Source organism: Mesoplodon mirus, assembly GCF_964341445.2.
Source record: "Mesoplodon mirus genome assembly, chromosome: 4".
Taxonomy (NCBI): domain Eukaryota; kingdom Metazoa; phylum Chordata; class Mammalia; order Artiodactyla; family Ziphiidae; genus Mesoplodon; species Mesoplodon mirus.
Window position 1 is genome coordinate 60,843,554 of NC_138979.1, and position 23,066 is coordinate 60,866,619.

At 37.1% G+C, this 23,066-nt stretch overlaps 1 protein-coding gene across 3 annotated transcripts in view; it reads left to right on the forward strand.

Annotated features, from left to right (window-relative positions):
* LRRC49 (leucine rich repeat containing 49) overlaps positions 1-23,066 on the forward strand; it is a 129,927-nt gene that overhangs the window by 75,466 nt on the left and 31,395 nt on the right. For all 3 annotated transcript variants that reach the window (XM_082618513.1, XM_082618511.1, XM_082618512.1), the window contains 2 exons: positions 2,110-2,257; positions 20,736-20,819. In XM_082618513.1, the coding sequence (XP_082474639.1) occupies positions 2,110-2,257; positions 20,736-20,819 (232 nt within the window). The remainder of the gene's footprint in view (positions 1-2,109; positions 2,258-20,735; positions 20,820-23,066) is intronic.

A 23,066-nucleotide genomic window follows, 5' to 3' on the forward strand; every position in this document is an offset into this window, starting at 1 on the left:
ATGAAAATTTATGTTCACACAAAAACCTGCATATGAATATTTAAGCCACTTTATTCATATCACTGAAAACCGGAAGCAACCAAGATGTCTTCAATAGGTGAATGGACAAACTGTGGTACATATAGACAATGGAATATTATTACTCAGTGATTTTTTAAAAAATAGAAGCTATGAAGCCACGGAAAGGTACAGATGAACCTTAACTGCATACTGCTAAGTGAAAGAAGTCAATCTGAGAAGGCTACAAGCTATAATATATGATTCCAACTATATGAAGTTCTGGAAAAAACAAAGCTATATAGACAGTGAAAAGATCAGTGGCTGCCAGAGATTCAGGGAGAGAGGAGGATGGTTAAATAGGGGATTTTTTAAGGCAATGAAACTATTTTGTATGATACTTACTTGGTGGATACATGACATTATGCATTTGTCAAAACCCATAGTACTTTACAGCACAAAGAGTGAACTTTAATGTATGCGTATTAAAAAAATAATTTAGGAGGTTGGAGGATCCCAGGAAGAAATGAATATAGACTATGACAGGAGATTGTAACTGTATTTCAATTGTATGGAACAACCTTCTTGAAGGTATGATGAGCAGGGAAGAGTGGGAGGGGAAGGTGCTGACCTAAGTAACTTTGGAAATGAGTCTGTAAGACTAGATGCAAAAGGAATTACACATTATCATTATGCTTTTGTTAATAAAGTTATTTCCCATGAGGGTACAAATTGAAAATTCTGATACCACTATACATATATTCTGGAATTAATAATTAACCAAATGGATGAGAGATGGTGGGAGCCAGATTTCTCCTTGTTGGAGTAGGAATTTACAGATAAGTAAGGGAAAGAAGCTAGAATGATCCCTTTGGTAATAGATTAGAGTTGGAGACATCAGTTTGAACTCATGGTTAGCTTAATGTAGGCACAGATGGTTTCACAGAGAAATATCGATATACGTATAAGCACAGGTTGGTATACACACATATATTTCCTTGCTCTGTCATCAGAGGGCCTAAAAGAAATGACACCTAGTAGTAAATAGTACACCTAGCCACTAGATCTTTGTTTCTAATGCCATTCCCCAATAAAGGGAATCATGGCTTCTTGAAGAAATGGCTGATTCTAGGACTGGGGTAGGAAATATATGAGTCTAGAGTATCTTATAATGCTAGAAAGTAAGGAAGTGCCTACAAAAACAAGAAATCCATGTATTTAATAGGGGTATGTCAAATGGACATAGGAGCCAGCTGAAAGAGGTCCAATGGCCAAAGCTGGAACAATTTGAACAATAAAATAAGTAAACTAGTACTGGATTATAACCCAAAGAATGAAATGAAATGTCCATGAATCAAAACTGATATAAATAAATACACAGGGAAAAGACAAACTCCCTGGGAAGAAGAATTCCAAATAAATTATGTAGATACTGTGCCCTCAATGAGAGGAAACTGAACTTCCACTCCTTAAGTATGGGCTGCACATAATGACCACCTTCCAAAGAATTCAGTATGGAAAGAAGGGGAGGGAAGAATAACTTTACGTTGGAGAAACCTGACAAACACTGTTTCAGTTAGGTAATCAAGGTCAACTTCAACAGTGATAAATCATATTAGTTAATGGTATGTACCATAACCCTAATCTCATCATGAAAAAAAAATCAGACAAATTTCAGTAGAGGGGCAGCCTGCAGAATAACTGATCAGTACTCCTCAAAACTGTCAAGATGATCAAAAATAAGGAAAGTCTAAGAAAATGTCACAGCCAAGAGGAGCCTAAGGAGACATCACAACTAAATGTAATGTGGTATCCTGGATGGGATCTTGGAACAGAAAAAGGACATTGTGTAAAACTAAAGAAATCTGGATAAAATATTGACTTGAGTTAGTAAGAATATATCAATATTAGTTCATTAATTGTAAAAAATGTACTATACTAATACAAGATGTTAATAATCGGGGAAATGGTGTGGAGCATGTGGGAAGTCTGTACTACCTTCTCAATTTTACTGTAAATCTAAAACTGTTCTAAAAAATAATGTGTATGAAACAAAACAAAGTACTCTCTGAAGGTCTCACAGTAATCCAGTGGTTTCTGTCTTTCCTGCAGTTTTGAGAGTGTTTGCTGCCTTGCTGATTCTACTTCTCTCTCAGACATCACTTTTGATGGCAATCCAATAGCTCAAGAGTCATGGTACAAGCACACTGTCCTTCAGAATATGATGCAGCTGCGCCAGCTAGATATGAAGAGAATCACGGTGAGTGAGAACTCTTCTAAACTGCTCACCATATTGTTTTAGTTAGCATGGGTTAGAACATTGGGTTGCATATTCTTTGCTTGAAATGCTTCTTATTTTTAATGAACTATGGATTATCATGACTATATACTTCATAATTATAATGACAAGTTTTTTACCTCCTATCTGTATTCCCAATTTCATTGAATTAAATTCCTAGCCTTCTTTTAAAGTTAGTCATCATGCTTGTTTTTCATTCTTGCTTAATATCCAGCTAATAATTTACTTTGAAATAAATGAATAAGAATTTCGTTGATAAGTTATATAGTGTAATGGTTAAGAACAGGGATGCTGGAGCCAGACTGCTTGAGTCTGCATCCTGGCTTGACCATTTTCTAGTCATATGACCTTCGACAATTTACTTAACCTTTCTATCTAATTTTCCTCAAGGTAAAATGGGGATCATAATTATATTATGTCATAGGGTTGTTGTCAAGATAAAATGAAGCACTAAACCTTAGAACAGTGTGAGGCTCCCAGGAAGCATAATAGGGAGCTATCATTATTATTATTATTATTATTATTACTATTGATGCTATACCTCTCAAAGTAGCTATCTCTTTTTTTATTCATTCTGTCTCCATGGTAGGCATTTTCTACACTTAGAAGTTTCGATATGGCTCCTGATCTAAGTGAAATGCCACATGTAATAATACCCCTCCTTTTAGGTGTACAATGCACATTAGCATACTTTAGGGTCCAAGAAGTTCTGTAATAAACAAGCTTGCCTTAATTTGTTTCATTGCATCCCAAATTTATTTGAACATTTTATTATCTCAGAAAATATCTGTTAATGATCTCATTTTGATAATCTCTGACCTAGAAAAATATCCTAAACCTCCACTGTTTTCTTACTTCTAGACTCTGCTAATTTTGATGTGGATTCTTTTTTTTTTTTTTTGGCACACCTCACGGCTTGTGGGATCTTAGTTCCCCGACCAGGGACTGAGCTTGTACCCTTGGCAGTGAAAGCTCGGAGTCCTAACTACTGCCAGGGAATTCCCTGATATGGATTCTGAGTGATCAGCTAGGTTTATTCAATTGCCAGTTGACTCATTGCCTGTCCACTGGTTTCACACTGTGGGCCATTCACATTTCTACCTCAGCAATATTATGGACATCTAAGGTGGCTAACAGACAAAGTGTTGGTGAATTTGTAAATACCAGCAGTCTTCTGGGGTTCTACCTCTCTCTGTTCCAGTGTAGAGGAAAGGTTCTTTGTCCTCTCAGTTTGTTTGGATCCATACTGGCAACTCTTTCTTGTACTTTTACCCTTATTTCCAGGTCTTTCTTAATTAAGCATCTTTGGTACTTCTAATTGATCTCCTGATGAGGTTGCAAGGAACAGGGTGAGAAAAGAAGCTAACCAATTAAATAAATTAGTAATTATATAGTATGTTTCTCATGTGAATTTATGCCAGTCTTGTCTACTCAACTAATGTACATCGTCCTTGAGGGCAGAAGCCATTCTTTGTCTTCCTAGCTTGATACATGCAGATGTTCTATACATGTTTATTTCCTTTCCTTCTCTATCTCACACAATGCTGAGAATGTAGTAAAGTTCAGTAAAGCCTTGTTTGTTGAGTAAAGTTTACCTACTTCCATGCCTTAAATAAAGGAGAACAATACTGTCTATAATTACTGTCCTTGTACATTCCCTAGGATGTGTTTGCTTGGTAAGGAAATGAGGAAAATCACCTGGGATGGGAACAGGGCCAGCTCTTCTGCTAATACAGAGCAGTAATCCTTGCACATCTGCTCTTCCACTGTTTAATTTTAGAAATTAAAAAAAATTTTAATGGAAATAATCTCAAAGTTACAGAAAAGTTATAAGTACAGGACAAAGGACTTTTGTTTCTGAACCATTTGAGAGTAAGCTGCTGACTCAATTCCCCAATCACCCTGAACACTTCAGTATGTATTTCTTGTGAGCAAAGACATTCTCTCATGTAAACACAATATAACCAACAAAATCAGGAAATAAACATTGAATAATTGCTCATGTCTAATCCTTACACCACATTCAAATTTTACCAGTTATATTAATAATGTTCTGTGGGGCAAAATGATCCAGTTTGGAATTATACGTTGCACAGAGGTACATTTTATTGTCATGTATCTATTGTCACCATTTTTCAGGAACAGTTCCCTAGTCTTCCCTTGACTTTCATGACTTTGACATTTATGAAGATTATAGGTCAGTTATTTTGTAGAATTACCCTTAATTTGGGTTTTATTTGATGTTTCCCTACTGTTAATTATTTGTTATAGATTTCTGGCATAAATATCACAAGTGATTTTGCATTCCTCTCACTGCATCCTGTCGAGTGATACGTAATTTATATTTATCTCTTTATTGATGTTGTTCACTTTAAGATGTTGTCTGCCAGGCTTCTGCACGTGCAGTTATTCTTGTTCCCTTTTCTTTTGGTGTTCTGAGACTCAATTTCCAACGGGGTGGAGGCAGGGTTCCCCACAGCTCCAGTGAGAAATTCTCAGAACACCATCTCAGTGTCTAAGAATTCAATTCAATTCTGACACTGTCTACCTGGGAGATAGCACCAGATTCCACAGGTTGAGGACTCAGTCCTATAAGACTACACACACACCCTTCTCCACCCCCCTCCCCACCACCAGACGCCAGTAACAAGTCCAGGTTGTTAACTGTACTTCCGACCCCCTGGCTATAAATCAGATGTTCCCCAAACCCCCCTCCTCAGGTTCGATTAATTTGCAAGAGAGGCTTACAGAACTCAGAAACATTTTACTTACTAGGTCACCAGTTTATTGTAAAAGGATATAACTCAGGAACAGCCAGATGGAAAAGATGCATAGGGCAAGGTATGTGGGAAGGGACACGGAGCTTCTAAGCACACCACTCTCCCCAAATCTCTAGGTTTCACCAGCCCCAAAGCTCTCTGAACCTGTCCCTTTGGAGTTTTTGTGGAGGCTTCATTACATAGTCATGATTGATTATATCATCGGTCATTGGCAATGTCTTTTTTTAATATAAATTTATTTATTTATTTTTGGCTGCGTTGGGTCTTTGTTGCTGTGCGTGGGCTTTCTCTAGTTGTGGCGAGCAGAGGCTACTCTTCATTGCGGTGCGTGGGCTTCTCATTGCGGCAGCTTCTCTTGTTGCGGAGCACGGGCTCTAGGCACGCGGGCTTCAGTAGTTGTGGCACATGGGCTCAGTAGTTGTGGTTCACGGGCTCTAGAGCGCAGACTCAGTAGTTGTGGTGCATGGGCTTAGTTGTTCCGTGGCACGTGGGATCTTCCCAGACCAGGGCTCGAACCCATATCCCCTGCATTGGCAGGCGGATTCTTAACCACTGCGCCACCAGGGAAGCCCAGCCATTGGCAGTCGATTCAACCTCCAACTCCTCTTCTCTCCGTGGAGGTCTGGGAGTGGGATGGAAAGTTCCAACCCTCTAATTGCCTGGTTGGTTCTCCTGGCAACCAGCCTCCATCCTTAGATGGGGTCCAAAGTCACCTCGTTAACAAAACAAAAGACACCTTTATCACTCTCCACACTTAGGAAATTCCTAGGGTTTTGGGAGCTGTGAACCAGAAACTGGGATGAAGACCAAATATATATTTCTTATAATAAGTCACAAAATTCCATACCTCATAAAAATTTCAATTTATTAACTTATTCATATTGGTATAGACTCATGGTGTTCTGTCTCACCTTTTGTTTATACCTTTTTAGAAACTTTAGTTTGGAAAGAATATACCTTTTAAAAGACTTTCTATTAATTTGCCAACATGGGCTAGTGTTGACAAACACTAGCCCATGAGCAGGCCACCTGTTTTTGTAAATAAAGTTGTGTTAGAACACAGTCATATCCATACATTTATATATTATTTATATCTGCTTTGATGCTACAGTGGCAGAATTGAACAGTTGTTAAAGAAACTATATGGCCTACAACCCTAAAATATTTACCACCTGGCTGGCAAATTTTGCTGATACCAGTTCTATAACTATTTTCTCTTTAAAGATATCTTTTGATTAAGTTTTATGTAATTTACCATATGGACATTCTAGCTGGGGTGGATTACACAAATATTTAATGAACTTCTATGCACTGGGGCTATGGTTCCCCAAACGGCATGCCAAGGATACTGCAATGAACTCAGAGGGGCACTGTGGAATATTTATAATTTTCAAGCAAAACACAATGATATTTTATATCTGTGAGACACTGAGAAAATTACTAGCTTAAGGTAGTTTACCATTTCAACATTAGGTCACAGTATATTTCTCTCTATGGCATTATATCCTGGCAAAGCTGACCTTTCAGTGGTTGCGATAAAAGCAAATACCATGCCAAAATCAGTATAGAGCAGGAAATGAAGGTGACAGTGTCCAATCTAATTCTAGTGTTTGAGAACTTGTGTAATGCCTTACAGACACACACATTTCATTAGTAAGTAATTGTGGTTATTCAAGAATGGTATTTTTTCTTTAATTTAAAAGTATTATTTTTTCAAATGGCTACTAAGTTGCTAGAACATGAATACTTATTAAGTTGTTTACTAACTACTTAGTAAACAGAGCTGTAACATATTTCTTTTGACCTAAAGTCACCATGAAAAAATTCCTGAGACATTCTTAGGCACCTTGAACTGAAGTTTCTGCACTGGGATATGTATTAGACTCTAGAGATGACAAGATCAGAATCATAATTCAGACCCTCAAGTTACTTACAGTCAAGTACAGAGGCAGGCATGCAGCCAGATTATAATGCAAAATGACAAGCTAGTTAGATGAGCTCGATCAATAGATATGTATATGTTTATACACACACACACACACACACACACACACGCACACGCGGCACGATGATATCAAAGAGCAAAGCCCACCTATGTCTACTGGAGAAACAGGAAAAGTTCCAAAGGAGAAAATACTTGACCTGAGACTTGACGAGGGGCAAAGAAGAAGGAGGATGTATCAGTGGAAAGTGTTCCAGGGAGAGAGAAGGTGAGCAAAATGCAGACGGGTGTGAGAATACAGCAACTGATAGCAGTTCAACATGGCTGAGCACTGACTGTACATGGGGGAGAACAGCAAGAGGAAAAGGATGTATGACCAGCAAGGGCTGAGTCATGAAGGGCATTTTATGCCATAGGAAAGAGTTTAGATTTTTGTGTTGAACATAGGAAATCCTTAAAGAGTTTTAAGATACTTAAATTGGATTAGTCTATTGAAAAGTTTATCTGAGTAGCAGCCCAGAGGATGAATTGTGGAGGATAGGATGGGTGATAAAGTGAGAAGCAGGGAGGTTAGTCAGGGTAAGAGCTTCTGGGGGTCTGATCCAGAGGAATGGCAAGAGATAATATGATATCAAAAGATAATATGGCTTCCTGGCCTCAATTCCTATTTTGCTTTTGTTATCTCTGTTAAGAAGAATGGCTTTTAGTCAGTAAAGAGAAGAAATAAATATTAATAAAGTGAAAGTAAAGCCTAGGATAGGTGAATAAAAAGTTTGAGTCCAGACCCATTTAGATCAGGGGCTGGCAAACTTTATATGTAAAGGGCCTGTTAGTAAATATTTTAGGGTTTTGGGGCTATACAGTCTCTGTTGAAAACTATTCAACACTCTCATTGTGATGTGAAAGCAGGCATGGCCAATACATAAATGAGTGAGCATGGATCTGTTCCAATAAAACTTTTTTTACAAAAAAAAAGGTGGCATACTGGATTTGGCCTGTGGGGTAGAATTTGCCAATCTTCGATCTAGAGCAATGGGTAAGTGTAGTGAATAAATTGCTGGGCCTTTGAAAGTTATATCTGGGAAGCGGTATAGGATAGTAGAGTAGCTGAAAGATAAGATGAACTCATCTGTCTTTTTATCATGGAAAGAAAAAATATTGTGACAGTAAACTTAAATGTAGATTATGAAAGAAATCTAAATTGGATTATTAGAAGATGGGTTGTGAGTACTTAAGGAATTGATCAGCAGGAGGCAGCATTAGTTCACAAAAAACAATTTGTGCCGTACAAAATTAGGTTACTATTTTAAATATTATAAACAGACCCTCTCAGAAGAGTGCTATAGAGAGACAGTGTTTTGTTATTTAAGCAAAACATTGGACAGAGTCTTTTATGATAGTGCGTTGAGTAAGTTGTATGACAACATGGTTAAGTGGATTTGCGATTCAGGTATACCTACGGAACAGAAAGTAATGGATTAACGCCAGCCTGCAGAGAAATCTGTACTGGCGTGCTGTGAGGCTTTTTCCTCAAGCTTATTCTCTTCAACATTTTTGAATGTTGACTAGTTGAGAACATTTATATTATTCTGATAAAATACGTAAATGACAACCTGGAAAAGGTAGAGATCCTGATGTACTGGTTGATCAAATCAGAATCCAAAAGTAGCTCAATAATCTAAAACAAGGTTTGGCAAACTACAGTCTGTGGGCCAAATCCATCCCACAGCCTGTTTTTTTCTTTTTACAGCCCTCAAGCTATGAATGGTTTTTATATTTGTGAAGCATTGTGAAAAAAGAAAAAGAGTATGCAATAGGGATTTTATATGGATCACAAAGCTTAAAATATTTACCATCTGGCCCTTTACAGAAAAAGTTTGCCGACTTCTAGTCTATAAATATAAGCAGAATTTAGCAAGATAAAAAGAGAGAAATAGAAAATTCTGGGCTTTACTTCACAACAACAAACAACAATTCTCAGCCAAATGCAGTGTTTTGGGAAATGAGACTTAGCATATTTGAAAACGACTTGCATTGGAATCGATAAGTTCAAATTGAGTTAATTATGAGATATGATTGTTAGAAGTTAATATGGTTTTAAACAATATTCATTTATAGAAATAGAGAATTCAGAAAACTGGACAATAGTCCCCTTTTTTTCTTTAATGGTCAAATTACACCTGAACTATTAGTTTTAGAAGGGTGATCACAAACTGGAAGTATTTCCAGAGAACCTGGCACAATTCGTTGACAAAGGAGAAGATATTACAGTAGTCTTCAAATATTTTTACAACTGTCCAGAAAAGGAGAGAATAGACACATTTGGAGGGGCTAGAAGAAGGACCATTGTATAGAAAATTCCGCCTCCCAGAATTTTTTATTTCCAAGGCAGTATTTTGTGAATGCAGGTGCTATTCTCACAGTTCTGAAATGGACACAGTGTCTAAAGTTTTCACCTCAAACTCACATTTAGTTGGCTTCATATGAACTTGTTTACAATTTGCCCTCCAAAAAATGCAGTAGCCTATCTGAGATAGAGGTGAGTTTCCTGTTGTGGTAGCCATTACTAAGGCTCACCGATGCGTTCTGGTTCTCCTCCTCTTTTTAACAGGTGGAAAGATGATATTTCCCATTCCCTTGGAGTTAAACGTGGTCATGCAGCTTGCTTTGGCTAATGAAATGTGAGCAGAAGTAATGTACATAATTTTCAGACAGAAGCATTTAAAAGCTAAAGTGAGATTTTCCATGCTTTTCTCCCATGCAGTGGTCATTGTGGAATCATACATTGAGTCGAACATGCCATCAGGTCATAGTACCCAGGAATACTTAGCCACTACATAGAGAACAGTTGCAATGTTCTTTGCATGATCGAGAAATAAAATTTTCTTATTGTAAGCTAGTATGAGTTTTAAAGTTGTTATGACAGTATAACCTAGCCTGTTCTGGCTCCCCTCCCCACCAAAGTATAATATAGCTATTATCCATGGGCCAGGAGAAGTCAGGTGACATGTCTTCTAATCTTCACTCTGACATTAACTATGACCCTGGGAAATCAGTTTTCTCTGTAAAAAAAAAAGATTGAATGAAAAATATGGGCCATTCTCTTCTAGACAAAACTCTGTAATTTTAGATCTTTTAATATTTAGTGTAGTCAAGGAAAACAATGTTTTGTATAACTATTCTAAAGTATATGGTTAAAACCTCACATTGCCATTGTTTTTAAAATTCCACATAATAAATTGCTGCCTATATTAGGACTGCTACTATTTATTTGCAGCAAAATGTCTTCTCATATAATATATGCATTGTTTTAGAGCCTCAATAAGCTGCTAACAACATATTCTAAGTTATTAAACACCTATTAAATCACTGCACTTCCTAATTAATTAGAAATCATTTCTGTATTGGGTCTTCACGACAAACTGAAGTAAGGAAAAAAGTGTATGTATATTTTTAGTCCCAGATAGATCCGTTTCTTTTGTTACATAAAGGATATGGCTTTTGTCCCAGAAGTTGGACTAATTATCATGAAGATGCCAGAATTTTACAATTTTTTTCCTTCTTACCAACAGATTTATAGCTTATCTTTACAATTAGAGGTTTATTTTTGTTTCTAAGTTTAGTTACTCTATAATTATTTGGGCTGAAATATAGTCATCAGATATATAAGTTTTTTAAAACACTCAATATTTGAATAGATTTGGCATATATACAGTTTTCCTAGGTTTAGCTTTTCTTTTAAAGTCGTACTGCCTTTAATAGAAGCTCAAATTCTTTTTGAAAATCTGATGAAACTGTCTCTTAAGTATGTTTAGTACGTGATCCATACAGTTTCTAGTACTGTTTAAAATTGCTCTTTGAATAACCAATCTGTTTCTAGTTCACATTCAATACATGAGTCAACAATTGAACATCAATATATTTTGTTCTTTTAAAAAGTTTTTTTCTGAAACAGGTTATACTTAATAGGTACTAAATCAACATCGACTGAGCAAGAGTTTAATAGGCTTATTAATCCAGCTATTTTATAAAGCTAGTAATCAAGGTTCTGAATTTCAATTTTAGTTTATTTTTCCTCATTACCTCTATTCAGCCTTTAAATATTAAGAATAACTATTTTCCAAATTGTAAAATATACTTTATTTATTTATTTAAAATCTTTAGTGCAGTATAATTACTTTACAATGGTGTGTTCATTTCTGCTTTATAATAAAGTGAATCAGCTATACATATACATATATCCCCATATCTCCTCCCTCTTGCATCTCCCTCCCACCCTCCCTATCCCACCCCTCTAGGTGGTCACAAAGCACCAAGCTGATCTCCCTGTGCTATGTGGCTGCTTCCCACTAGCTATCTATTTTACATTTCGTAGTATTTATAAGTCTATGCTACTCTCTCACTTCGTCCCAGCGTACCCTTACACCCCCCCATGTCCTGAAGTCCATTCTCTACAACTGCATCTTTATTCCTGTCCTACCCCAAGGTTCTTCAGAACCTTTTTTTTTTTTTTTACATTCCATATATATGTGTGAGCATACGGTACTGGTTTTTCTCTTTCTGACTTACTTCACTCTGTATGACAGACCCTAGGTCCATCCACCTCACTACAAATAACTCAATTTCATTTCATTTTATGGCTGAGTAATATTCTTGTATATATGTGCCACATCTTCTTTATCCATTCATCTGTCGATGGACACTTAGGTTGCTTCCATCTCCTGGCTATTGTAAATAGTGCTGCAATGAACATTGTGCTACATGACTCTTTTTGAATTATGGTTTTCTCAGGGTATATGCCCAGTAGTGGGATTGCTGGGTCATATGGTAGTTCTATTTGTAGTTTTTTAAGGAACCTCCATACTTTTCTCCATAGTGGCTGTACCAATTCACATTCCCACCAGCAGTGCAAGAGTGTTCCCTTTTTTCCACACCCTCTCCAGCATTTATTGTTTGTAAATTTTTTGATGGCCATTCTGACTGGTGTGAGATGATATCTCATTGTAGTTTTGATTTGCATTTCTCTAATGATTAAAAATGTTGAGCATTCTTTCATGTGTTTGTTGGCAGTCTGTATATCTTCTGTGGAGAACTGTCTATTTAGGTCTTCTGCCCATTTTTGGATTGGGTTATTTGTTTTTTTGTTATTGAGCTGCATGAGCTGCTTATAAATTTTGGAGATTAATCCTTTGTCAGTTGCTTCATTTGCAAATATTTTCTCCCATTCTGAGGGTTGTCTTTTGGTCTTGTTTATGGTTTCCTTTGCTGTGCAAAAGCTTTTAAGTTTCATTAGGTCCCATGTGTTTATTTTTGTCTCTATTTCCATTTCTCTAGGAGGTGGGTCAAAAAGGATCTTGCTGTGATTTATGTCATAGAGTGTTCTGCCTATGTTTTCCTCTAAGAGTTTGATGGTTTCTGGGCTTACATTTAGGTCTTTAATCCATTTTGAGCTTATTTTTGTGTATGGTGTTAGGGAGTGATCTAATCTCATACTTTTACATGTCCCTGTCCAGTTTTCCCAGCACCACTTATTGAAGAGGCTGTCTTTTCTCCACTGTACATTCCTGCCTCCTTTATCAAAGATAAGGTGACCATATGTGTGTGGGTTTATCTCTGGGCTTTCTATCCTGTTCCATTGATCTATCTTTCTGTTTTTGTGCCAGTACCATACTGTCTTGATTACTGCAGCTTTGTAGTATAGTCTGAAGTCAGGGAGCCTGATTCCCCCAGCTCCATTTTTCGTTCTCAAGATTGCTTTGGCTATTCAGGGTCTTTTGTGTTTCCATACAAATTGTGCACTTTCTTGTTCTAGTTCTGTGAGAAATGCCACTGGTAGTTTGATAGGGATTGCATTGAATCTGTAGATTGCTTTGGGTAGTGTAGTCATTTTCACAATGTTGATTCTTCCAATCCAAGAACATGGTATATCTCTCCATCTATTTGTATCATCTTTAATTTCTTTCATCAGTGTCTTGTAGTTTTCTGCATACAGGTCTTTTGTCTCCCTAGGTAGGTTTATTCCTAGGTATTTTATTCTTTTTGTTGCAGTGGTAAATGGGAGTGTTTCCTTAATTTCTCTTTAAGATTTTTCATCGTTAGTGTATAGGAATGCTAGAGATTTCTGTGCATTACTTTTGTATGCTGCTACTTTACCAGATTCATTGATTAGCTCTAGTAGTTTTCTGGTAGCATCTTTAGGATTCTCTATGTATAGTGTCATGTCATCTGCTAACAGTGACAACTTTACTTCTTTTTTTCTGATTTGGATTCCTTTTATTTCTTTTTCTTCTCTGATTGCTGTGGCTAAAACTTCCAAAACTGTGTTGAATAATAGTGCTGAGACTGGACAGCCTTGTTTGTTCCTGATCTTAGAGGAAATGGTTTCAGTTTTTCACACTGAGTACGATGTTGGCTGTGGGGTTGTCCCACATGGCCTTTATTATGTTGAGGTAAGTTCCCTCTATGCCTACTTTCTGCAGAGTTTTTATCATAAATGGGTGTTGAATTTTGTTGAAAGCTTTCTCTGCATCTATTGAGATCATGATACGATTTTTCTCCTTCAGTTTGTTAATATGGTGTATCACATTGATTAATATGTGTATATTGAAAAATCCTTGCATTCCTGGGATAAACCCCACTTGATCATGGTGTATGATCCTTTTAATGTGCTGTTGGATTCTCTTTGCTAGTATTTAGTTGAGGATTTTGCATATATGTTCATCAGTAATATTGGCCTGTAGTTTTCTTTTGAGACATCTTTGTCTGGTTTTGGTATCAGGGTGATGGTGGCCTCATAGAATGAATTTGGGAGTTTTTCTCCCTCTGCTATATTTTGGAAGAGGTTGAGAAGCATAGGTGTGAGCTTGTCTCTAAATGTTTGATAGAATTCACCTGTGAAGCCATCTGGCCCTGGGCTTTTGTTTGTTGGAAGATTATTAATCACAGTCTCAATTTCAGTGCTTGTGATTGGTCTGTTTATATTTTCTCTTTCTTCCTGGTTCAGTCTCGGAAGGTTGTGCTTCTCTGAGAATTTGTTCATTTCTTCCAGGTTGTCCACTTTATCAGCATATAGTTGCTTGTAGTCATCTCTCATGATCCTTTGTTTTTCTGCAGTGTCTGTTGTTACTTCTCCTTTTTCATTTCTACTTCTATTGATTTGAGTCTTCTCCCTTTTTTTCCTGATGAGTCTGGCTAATGCTTTATCAATTTTGTTTATCTTCTCAAAGAACAAGCTTTTAGTTTTATTGATCTTTGTTATTGTTTCCTTCATTTCTTTTTCATTTATTTCTGATGTGATCTTTATTATTTCCTTCCTTCTGCTAACTTTGGGGTTATTTTGTTCTCCTTTCTCTAATTGCTTTAGGTGTAAGTTTAGGTTGTTTATTTGAGATGTTTCTTGTATCCTGAGGTAGGATTGTATTGCTATAAACTTCCCTCTTAGAACTGCTTTTGCTGCATCCCATAGGTTTTGGGTCGTCGTGTTGTCATTGTCAATTTTTTCCAGATATGTTTTGATTTCCTCTTTGATTTCTTCAGTGATCTCTTGGTTATTTAGTAGTGTATTGTTTAGCCTACATGTGTTTATATTTTTTAGATTTTTTCCTGTAATTGATATCTACTCTCATAGTGTTGTGGTTGGAAAAGATGCTTGATACGATTTCAATTTTCTTAAATTTCCCAAGGCTTGGTTTGTGACCCAAGATATGATCTATCCTGGAGAACGTTCCATGAGCACTTGAGAAGAAAGTGTATTCTGTTGTTTTTGGATGGAATGTCCTATAAATATCGATTAAGTTCTTCTTGTTTAATGTATCATTTAAAGCTTGTGTTTCCTTATTTATTTTCATTTTGGATGATCTGTCCATTGGTGAAAGTGGGGTGTTAAAGTCCCCTACTATGGTTGTGTTACTGTCGACTTCCCCTCTTATGGCTGTCAACATTTGCCTTACATATTGAGGTGCTCCTATGTTGAGTGCATAAACATTTAAAATTGTTATATCTTCTTCTTGGATTGACCCCTTGATCATTATGTAGTGTTCTTCTTTGTCTCTTGGAATAGTCTTTATTTTAAAGTCTGTTTTTGTCTGACATGAGAGTTGCCACTTCAGCTATCTTTTGATTTCCATTTGCATGGAACATCTTTTTCCATCCCCTATTTTCAGTCTGTATGTGTCACTAGGTCTGAAGTGGGTCGTGTGTAGACAGCATATATACGGGTCTTCTTTCTGTATCCATTCAGTCAGTCTATGTCTTGGTGGGAGCATTTAATCCATTTACATTTAAGGTAATTATCGATATGTATGTTCCTATTACCATTTTGTTAATTGTTTTGGATTTGTTATTGTAGGTCTTTTCCTTCTTTTGTGTTTCCTGCCTAGAGAAGTTACTTTAGCATTTGTTGTAAAGCTGCTTTAGTGGTGCTGAATTCTCTTAGCTTTTGCTTGTCTGTAAAGCTTTTAATTTTCTGCCGAATCTAAATGAGATTCTTGCTGGGTAGAGGAATCTTGGTTGTAGGCTTTTCCCCTTTCATCAAATATGTCCTGCCACTCCCTTTTGGCTTGCAGAGTTTCTGCTGAAAGATCAGCTGTTAACCTTATGGGGATTCCCTTGTATGTTATTTGTTGTTTTTCCCTTGCTGCTTTTAATATTTTTCTTTGTATTTAATTTTTGATAGTTTGATTAATATGGGTCTTGGCATGTTTCTCCCTGGATTTTTCCTGTATGGGACTCTCTGCACTGCCTGGAGTTGATCGACTATTTCCTTTCCCATATTAGGGATGTTTTCGACTCTAATCTCTTCAGTTAGTTTCTCAGTACCTTTCTTTTTCTCCTCTTCTTCTGGGTCCTCTATAATTCATATGTTGGTGCGTTTAATGTTGTCCCAGAGGTCTCTGAGACTCTTCTCAGTTCTTTTCTTTCTTTTTTTCTTTATTCTGCTCTGCGGTAATTATTTCCAGTTTTTTATCTTCCAGGTCACTTATCTGTTCTTCCGCCTCAGTTATTCTGCTATTGATTCCTTCTTGAGAATTTTTAATTTCATTTATTGTGTTGTTCATCATTGTTTGTTTGCTCTTTAGTTGTTATAGGTCCTTGTTACACGTTTCTTTTATTTTCTCCATTTTATTTCCAAGATTTTGGATCATCTTTACTATTATTACTCTGAATTCTTTTTCAGGTAGACTGCCTATTTCCTCTTCATTTGTGTGATCTGTTGGGTTTTTACCTTGCTCCTTCATCTGCTGTGTGTTTCTCTGTCTTCTCATTTTGCTTAACTTACTGTGTTTGGTGTCTCCTTGTTGCAGGCTGCATGTTCATAGTTCCCGTCGTTTTTGGTGTCTACCCCCAGTGGCTAAGGTTAGTTCAGTGGTTTGTGTAGGCTTCCTGGTGGAGGGGACTAGTGCCTGTGTTCTGGTGGATGAGGCTGGATTTTGTCTTTCTGGTGAGCAGGACTACATCCGGTGCTGTGTTTTGGGGTGTCTGTGACTTTATTTTTATTTTAGGCAGCCTCTGTGCTAATGGGTGGGGTTGTGTTCCTGTCTTGCCAGTTGTTTGGCACAGGGTGTCCAGCACTGTAACTTGCTGGTTGTTGAGTGGAGCTGGGTCTTAGCATTGAGATGGAGATCTCTGTGAGAGCAGTCGCCATTTGATATTTTGTGGAGCCAGGAGGTCTCTGGTGGACCAATGACCTGAACTCGGCTCTCCCACTTCAGAGGCACAGGCCTGACACCCAGCTGGAGCCCCAAAACCCTGTCAGCCACACAGCTCAGAAAAGAAGGGAGAAAATAAGAAAGAAAGAAAGAAAAAATAAAATAAAGTTATTAAAATAAAAAGTAATTATTAAAAATAAAGAAAAATTAAAAAGTAATAAAAAAGAGAAAAAAAAGAAAGAAAGAAGAGAGCAACCAAAGCAGAAAACAAAAGCAAATCCACCAGTGATAGCAAGCACTAAAAAGTATACTAATAAAAAAAGAAGAAAAAAAAAAGGACAGATAGAACCCTAGGACAAATGGTAAAAGCAGAGCTATACAGACAAAAATCACACAAAGAAGCATACACATACACACTCACAAAAAGAGAAAAAGCAAATATATATATATATATATATATATATGTACATATATATATATTTAAAAAAGAGGAAGAGAGCAACCAAATCAATAAACAAATATACCAATGATAATAAACTCTATATACTAAACTAAGAAAAACATAAAACCAAAAACAAATTAGATATAGAAGGCAAACCCCAAGTCTACAGTTGCTCCCAACGTCCACCCCCTCAATTATAGGATGATTCCTTGTCTATTCAGGTATTCCACAGATTCAGGGTACATCAAGTTGATTGTGGAGATTTAATCTGCTGCTCCTGAGGCTGTTGGGAGAAATTTCCCTTTCTCTTTGCACAGCTCCTGGGGTTCAGCTTTGGTTTTGACCCCGCCTCTGTGTGTAGGTCACCTGAGGGCATCTGTTCTTCTTTCAGACAGGATGGGGTTAAAGTAGCAGCTGAGGAGGGGCTCTGGCTCACTCAGGCCAGGGGGTGGTCGGGGAACGGAATGCGCGGCGAGCCTGTTGTGGCGGAGGCCGGCGTGACGTTGCAACAGCCTGAGGCATGCCATGTGTTCTCCCGCGGAGGCTGTCCCTGGATCACAGGACCCTGGCAGTGGCAGGCTGCACCGGCTCCCGGGAGAGGAGGTGTGGATAGTGACCTGTGCTTGCACACAGGCTTCTTGGTGGCTGCAGCAGCAGCCTTAGCATTTCATGCCCATCTCTGGTGTCCGCGCTGATAGCCACGCCTTGCTCCCATCTCTGGAGCTCGTTTAGGTGGTGCTCTGAATCCCCTCTCCTAGCGCACCCTGAAACAATCGTCTCTTGACTCTTGGGCAGTTCCAGACTTTTTCCCGGAGTCCCTCTTGGCTAGCTGTCATGCACTAGCACCCTTCAGGCTGTGTTCATGCAGGCAACCCCTGTCCTCTCCCTAGGATCTGACCTCCGAAGCTGTAGCCTCAGCTCCCAGCCCCCACCCACCCCAGCGGGTGAGCAGACAAGCCCCTGAGGCTGGTGAGTGCTGGTTGGCACCGATCCTCTGTGCGGGAATCTCTCCGCTTTGCCCTCCGCACCCCTGTTGCTGTGCTCTACTCCATGGCTCCAAAGCTTCCCCTCAGCCACCCCCGGTCTTCGCCAGTGAAGGGGCTTTCCAGTGTGTGGAAACTTTTCCTCCTTCACAGCTCCCTCCCAGAGGTGCAGGTCTTGTCCCTATTCTTTTGTCTCTGTTTTTTCTTTTTTCTTTTGCCCTCCCCAGGTACTTGGGGAGTTTCTTGCCTTTTGGGAAGTCTGAGGTCTTCTGCCAGCATCAGTAAGTGTTCTGTAGGAGTTGTTCCACATGTAGTTGTATTTCTGATGTATCTGTGGGAAGGAAGGTGATCTCCATGTCTTACTCCTCCACCATCTTGAAGGTCTCCGTCCATAAAATATACTTTAAATTCATCAAAAATCACATAAATTTTCATTCCCTTTAAAGCAACTAAATCATATGACAGATTGCTACTAAATTCTGACCTCACTTTTTCCATCTCTCTAAAATCAGTAAGACACATTTAAATATATCCTTATTATAAAAATACAAACTGCATTTCTCACAAATCATTTCTTGTCCTGATCCTGGCTTTGTCACTAGCTGTGTGACCTTGTATAATTTACTAAACTTCTCAGAGTATTCATTTCCTCATTTCTAAAATTAGAGTTTTACAGGAGATGCATTCTACTTTCCTTTTTAACTCCATGATATTTTCTCTTTATGCATTTTTTATTTACTTCTTTAGTCTAGGTCCTTTCTTTGTTTTCAGAAGCATTTGTAATGGCTCACACCCTAGAATAGATATTTGTGATCTCTTTGACCTTCCTTAATTCTAATATAATGTATATACTGATCAGAATAGGCTAGATTATATTACAGTAACAACTTCTCTAACCTCAGTGGATTAAATCCACAAAATTTATTTCATGCTCATACTGTCAGTCTGCCCATAGTATGTGATCTGGGAACTTTACTCTGTGTTGTCCTCATTCCAGGACCAAGGCCTTCAAAGTACCCAACCTCTGGAGCTTTGCAAATTCTACAGTAGAGGTGAGAGAGAGAATAGCTATGTCATCATTGTCTGAAATGTTCCACCCAAAAGTAAACACATGTCACTTTTGTTCATATGACATTGGCCAAAGCAAGTCACATGACCTCACCTAACTTCAAAAGGGCATGAAGTGCTGTCTCACAATGTGGCCAGGATGTGGGAAGACACAGGAATATTTGGCGAACAACTCTTATGACTATCCATTATATTTTAATCAAATGTTAGCTTCTGGTAGAAGTGTCAATTAGTACTACATGTATGGAGGGCAATTTGCAAACATATCAAAAGGCCTAGAAATATGTCTACCACTTGATTTAGTAGTTTCAGTTTTAGGAAATTATTGAATAGATGTATAGAGATGTACATTCAATAATTCATTCCTTGAATATATGTTTATTGAATATCTACTGTGTAATGGGGAGCTGACATGGTCCATACCTTCATGGAGCTATTTGCAGGAAAGGGGAGAGATAGTACCAGAAATAATTTAAATGAAACAGGTTAAGTGCTGTGATTGGCAAGTATAGGCTAGTATGAAAGCATACAGGAAAATTTCTTCTGACCTGTTTTCCAGTTGACTGATTCTCTCTTCAGCTGTGTAAAATCTGCTCTTCAACCCACCTCCATTAAATTTTTCATATCAGTTTTTGTAATTTTTTATTTCTTAAAAAGTTCTCCTTCAAATGTACTGAATTACTTTTTAAATTTTCTATCACTGAAGATATTTTCAAGTTTGTCTTTTATGAAGAAATTGTTTTCTCAAATTGTGACATCATTTTGAATGCCTACAAATCTTTTGGTAATAAAAATTAAAACTTACATGGTTATAATTTACTTTATTAAAATTTGCCAATCTTCAGAGGGAAAAAAACATGATTCAGATTGTGTATACAGATTGCAACATTTAAAAATTTGCTCATAGTGAGTATTGTAAGGTGATACAGAAATGATAATATTTGAGTTAGGGTGTTAGGATTATGACTGATTAAAAATTTTTTTTTCTAAACTGTAATGTTATTACAGTAATATTATTTCATAGTTTTTAGAATGGAAGAAATTAGACTGGCCAAATCAACTTAAAAACAAAGTAAAAGTAATGATATTAATGGAGAATAATTTATTAATATCAATGGAGAGTTTTTAAAAGCTTTCACAGCTGTTTTGTCATTTAAAAAACCCTCTGATTTGCAACCATAGATTAAATAAAGATTGTTAGGAGTGTAATTTTTATCCTTTTTATCTTCATGTTAGCAAGTTTGTTAAGTCTCTCCATGTGGAACTACAGTACAAAGAAAATTATACAAACCTGCTTCCCCTTTCTTTTTTCTCTTCTCATTCTTTTTTCTTTCTTGTATTAGTTAGGTTTATCTCACATCAAGAGTGCGGAGCAGAGTTAAGAATGTACAGGTTTCTTTTAGAATTAAGACGGAAGAAGAAAATAAAGAGGAACATACTAACTTTTTCTTTGAGGGCATATTTTCTATTAGCAAGTAGTATGTCTCTCACAAAGAAAATCAGACTTGGAGAACTGAAGATATTTAGCATAAAAAAGGTTAAAAACTTAATAGTACTTTTTTACATTTTTCTTTTAGGAAGAAGAAAGGCGTATGGCATCTGTTGTAGCCAAAAAAGAGGAAGAGAAGAAGCGAGAAAGTCAAAAGCAGTCTTTGCTTAAGGTATTTTCTGTGATGTCTACATTCATATATGTGCACATGCACTCACACACACTGAAGCTAGCTAGCTAATCAGCTAGAAAAGTAGTTTCCAAACTGTAAATTTTTCATTCCTATCAATAGTGTTTTTAATAAACAAACACCCTTAAAACTTTTATAAGTTACTACCTATAAACAAACTTGTACTTCTGAAATACAATATAATGTGCATTATAAAACACATGCAAAAGATAGAAATTGTAGGGCTTCCCTGGTGGCGCAGTGGTTGAGAGTCCGCCTGCCTATGCAGGGGACACGGATTCGTGCCCCGGTCCGGGAGGATCGCACATGCCGTGGAGCGGCTGGGCCCGTGAAGCCATGGCCGCTGAGCCTGCGCATCCGGAGCCTGTGCTCCACAGCGGGAGAGGCCACAGCAGCGAGAGGCCCGTGTACCGCAAAAAAAAAAAAAAAAAAAAAAAAAAAAAGATAGAAATTGTAAAAGAGATTAAAAATAAATATAACAAGTTATAATTTTTTCCACACCAGTACATCACCATGTGTATCCTCATGGCATGTGCATTTCGTTTTGGAAACCGCTGTAGTAGACTGTCATCTTTAATGATATATTTTAATGAGCTCTGCTACATGGGTTTTTTTTTAATGATGGCTTTTTGCATTTAAAAAATTTCTCCATTAGCTTTTCTGATATAGAGGTGGTAAAGGTTTTGAGGAGTATAGGAATTAAAGGTTTTTTTAAACTGGTTTTAAATTATTTAACATATCAGATGTTAATTTCCTTAAAATGTTTTCTTTAAAAATATTTTATATTAACATAACAAAGTATAATAAATAAAGACAGCTTAAAGTTTATATTTCTTATTATGATTCTACTATGTTCTGAAACTAAGGATATCACCCCAATTACCATTACTCATTCTTGTCTTGTGTAGGTGCTTTTCTTTTTAAAATTAAAATGGCATTCAGAATTTTAAAAAATGACTAATAGGGATACAAAGTTGTATCTTAGGGAACTTACTGGGGTGATGGAAATGTTATGAGTTAACAGATATACCCATTTGTCAAAACTGATCAAAGAGTACACTTGAACATGTGTGTTTTACTCTATGAAAACTACTCCAAAATTAACAAACAAAACAAAACAAAACAAACTTGGTCCCAAGCCCTCTCAGCTCCAGGCTGCTACTTCAAAAGTAATTAGAACTGTTACTCAGTATGCTAAAATTTTCTCACTTGCTGTTACTGGTGATTTAACTCTAAGGCTTCCAGTGTAAGTAGAACCTAGTATAGGCAACAAATCGCACTTGACTCCATCTTTGAACTGAACATTTTTTGTTTTATACCCAATTCAGCTGCTTGTAACCATCAGTATTTTTGGAAATATGCCATTAAATTTTTAGCTAACATGTTTCTTAGATGTTTGGAAAATTTTTATGAAAACTTCAAAAAATACCTAATGCTTCTATTGAAGTTGCTAAATAGGACTCTTTAATTATGAGGGTTATTTAGTTTTAAAATTTTTTAGTAAGAGGAAAAGTATAGGAAATCAGGAATTCTAGCTCTAGCTCAGATTCAGGGTCATGATATCAAAGACCCTCAGCATTTACTGGAGATTGTTTCATGTGACAACACATATTGATCATTAAGAAAATGGGATGGGTGGTTATAGAGGGACAGGAAGAGTGTATGGACCTATATCTTCAGCCTTATCGCTTTTCTATCTTGCTATTTTCTTTTCAAACTTGGAAATGAATGGAAGTGATAGTTATGGGATATACTGGTGTGGTATTGCTTGGACTATAAAGACTAGACTCAAGTGGCAGAAACTGAAAGTTGGCATCTTCTAAAATAATTGTCACTTTAACACAGACTTGGCAAATTGCCGTCTAACTATAGTCATGATTGTACTAATATATGCCAAATGCATCCATGATCTTTGAGCATGAAATTTTTGGGGTGTACCCCCGTTTGCCTTACAGAATCTCTAGGCTTTCTTTTGCTCCTCTTCTTTTTGCTCCACAGACACCTAGAGCCCTTGTTTGGCCCCCTGGCCAACCAGCAATCCCCACCTGACCCCAGACTGCACTCTTGTTTTAAAATATGACTTCCCTTTTCTTGGCCTCAATGAAAATATCCATTTTGTTAGTCAACCTGGTGTTGATCTGATTTTAATAACCCAATTAAAGAAAGCTTAACTTTGGGATTGGTGTAGGAAAGTGTTTGCATTTTCAGAGTTTCTTGTTATAAATTCGT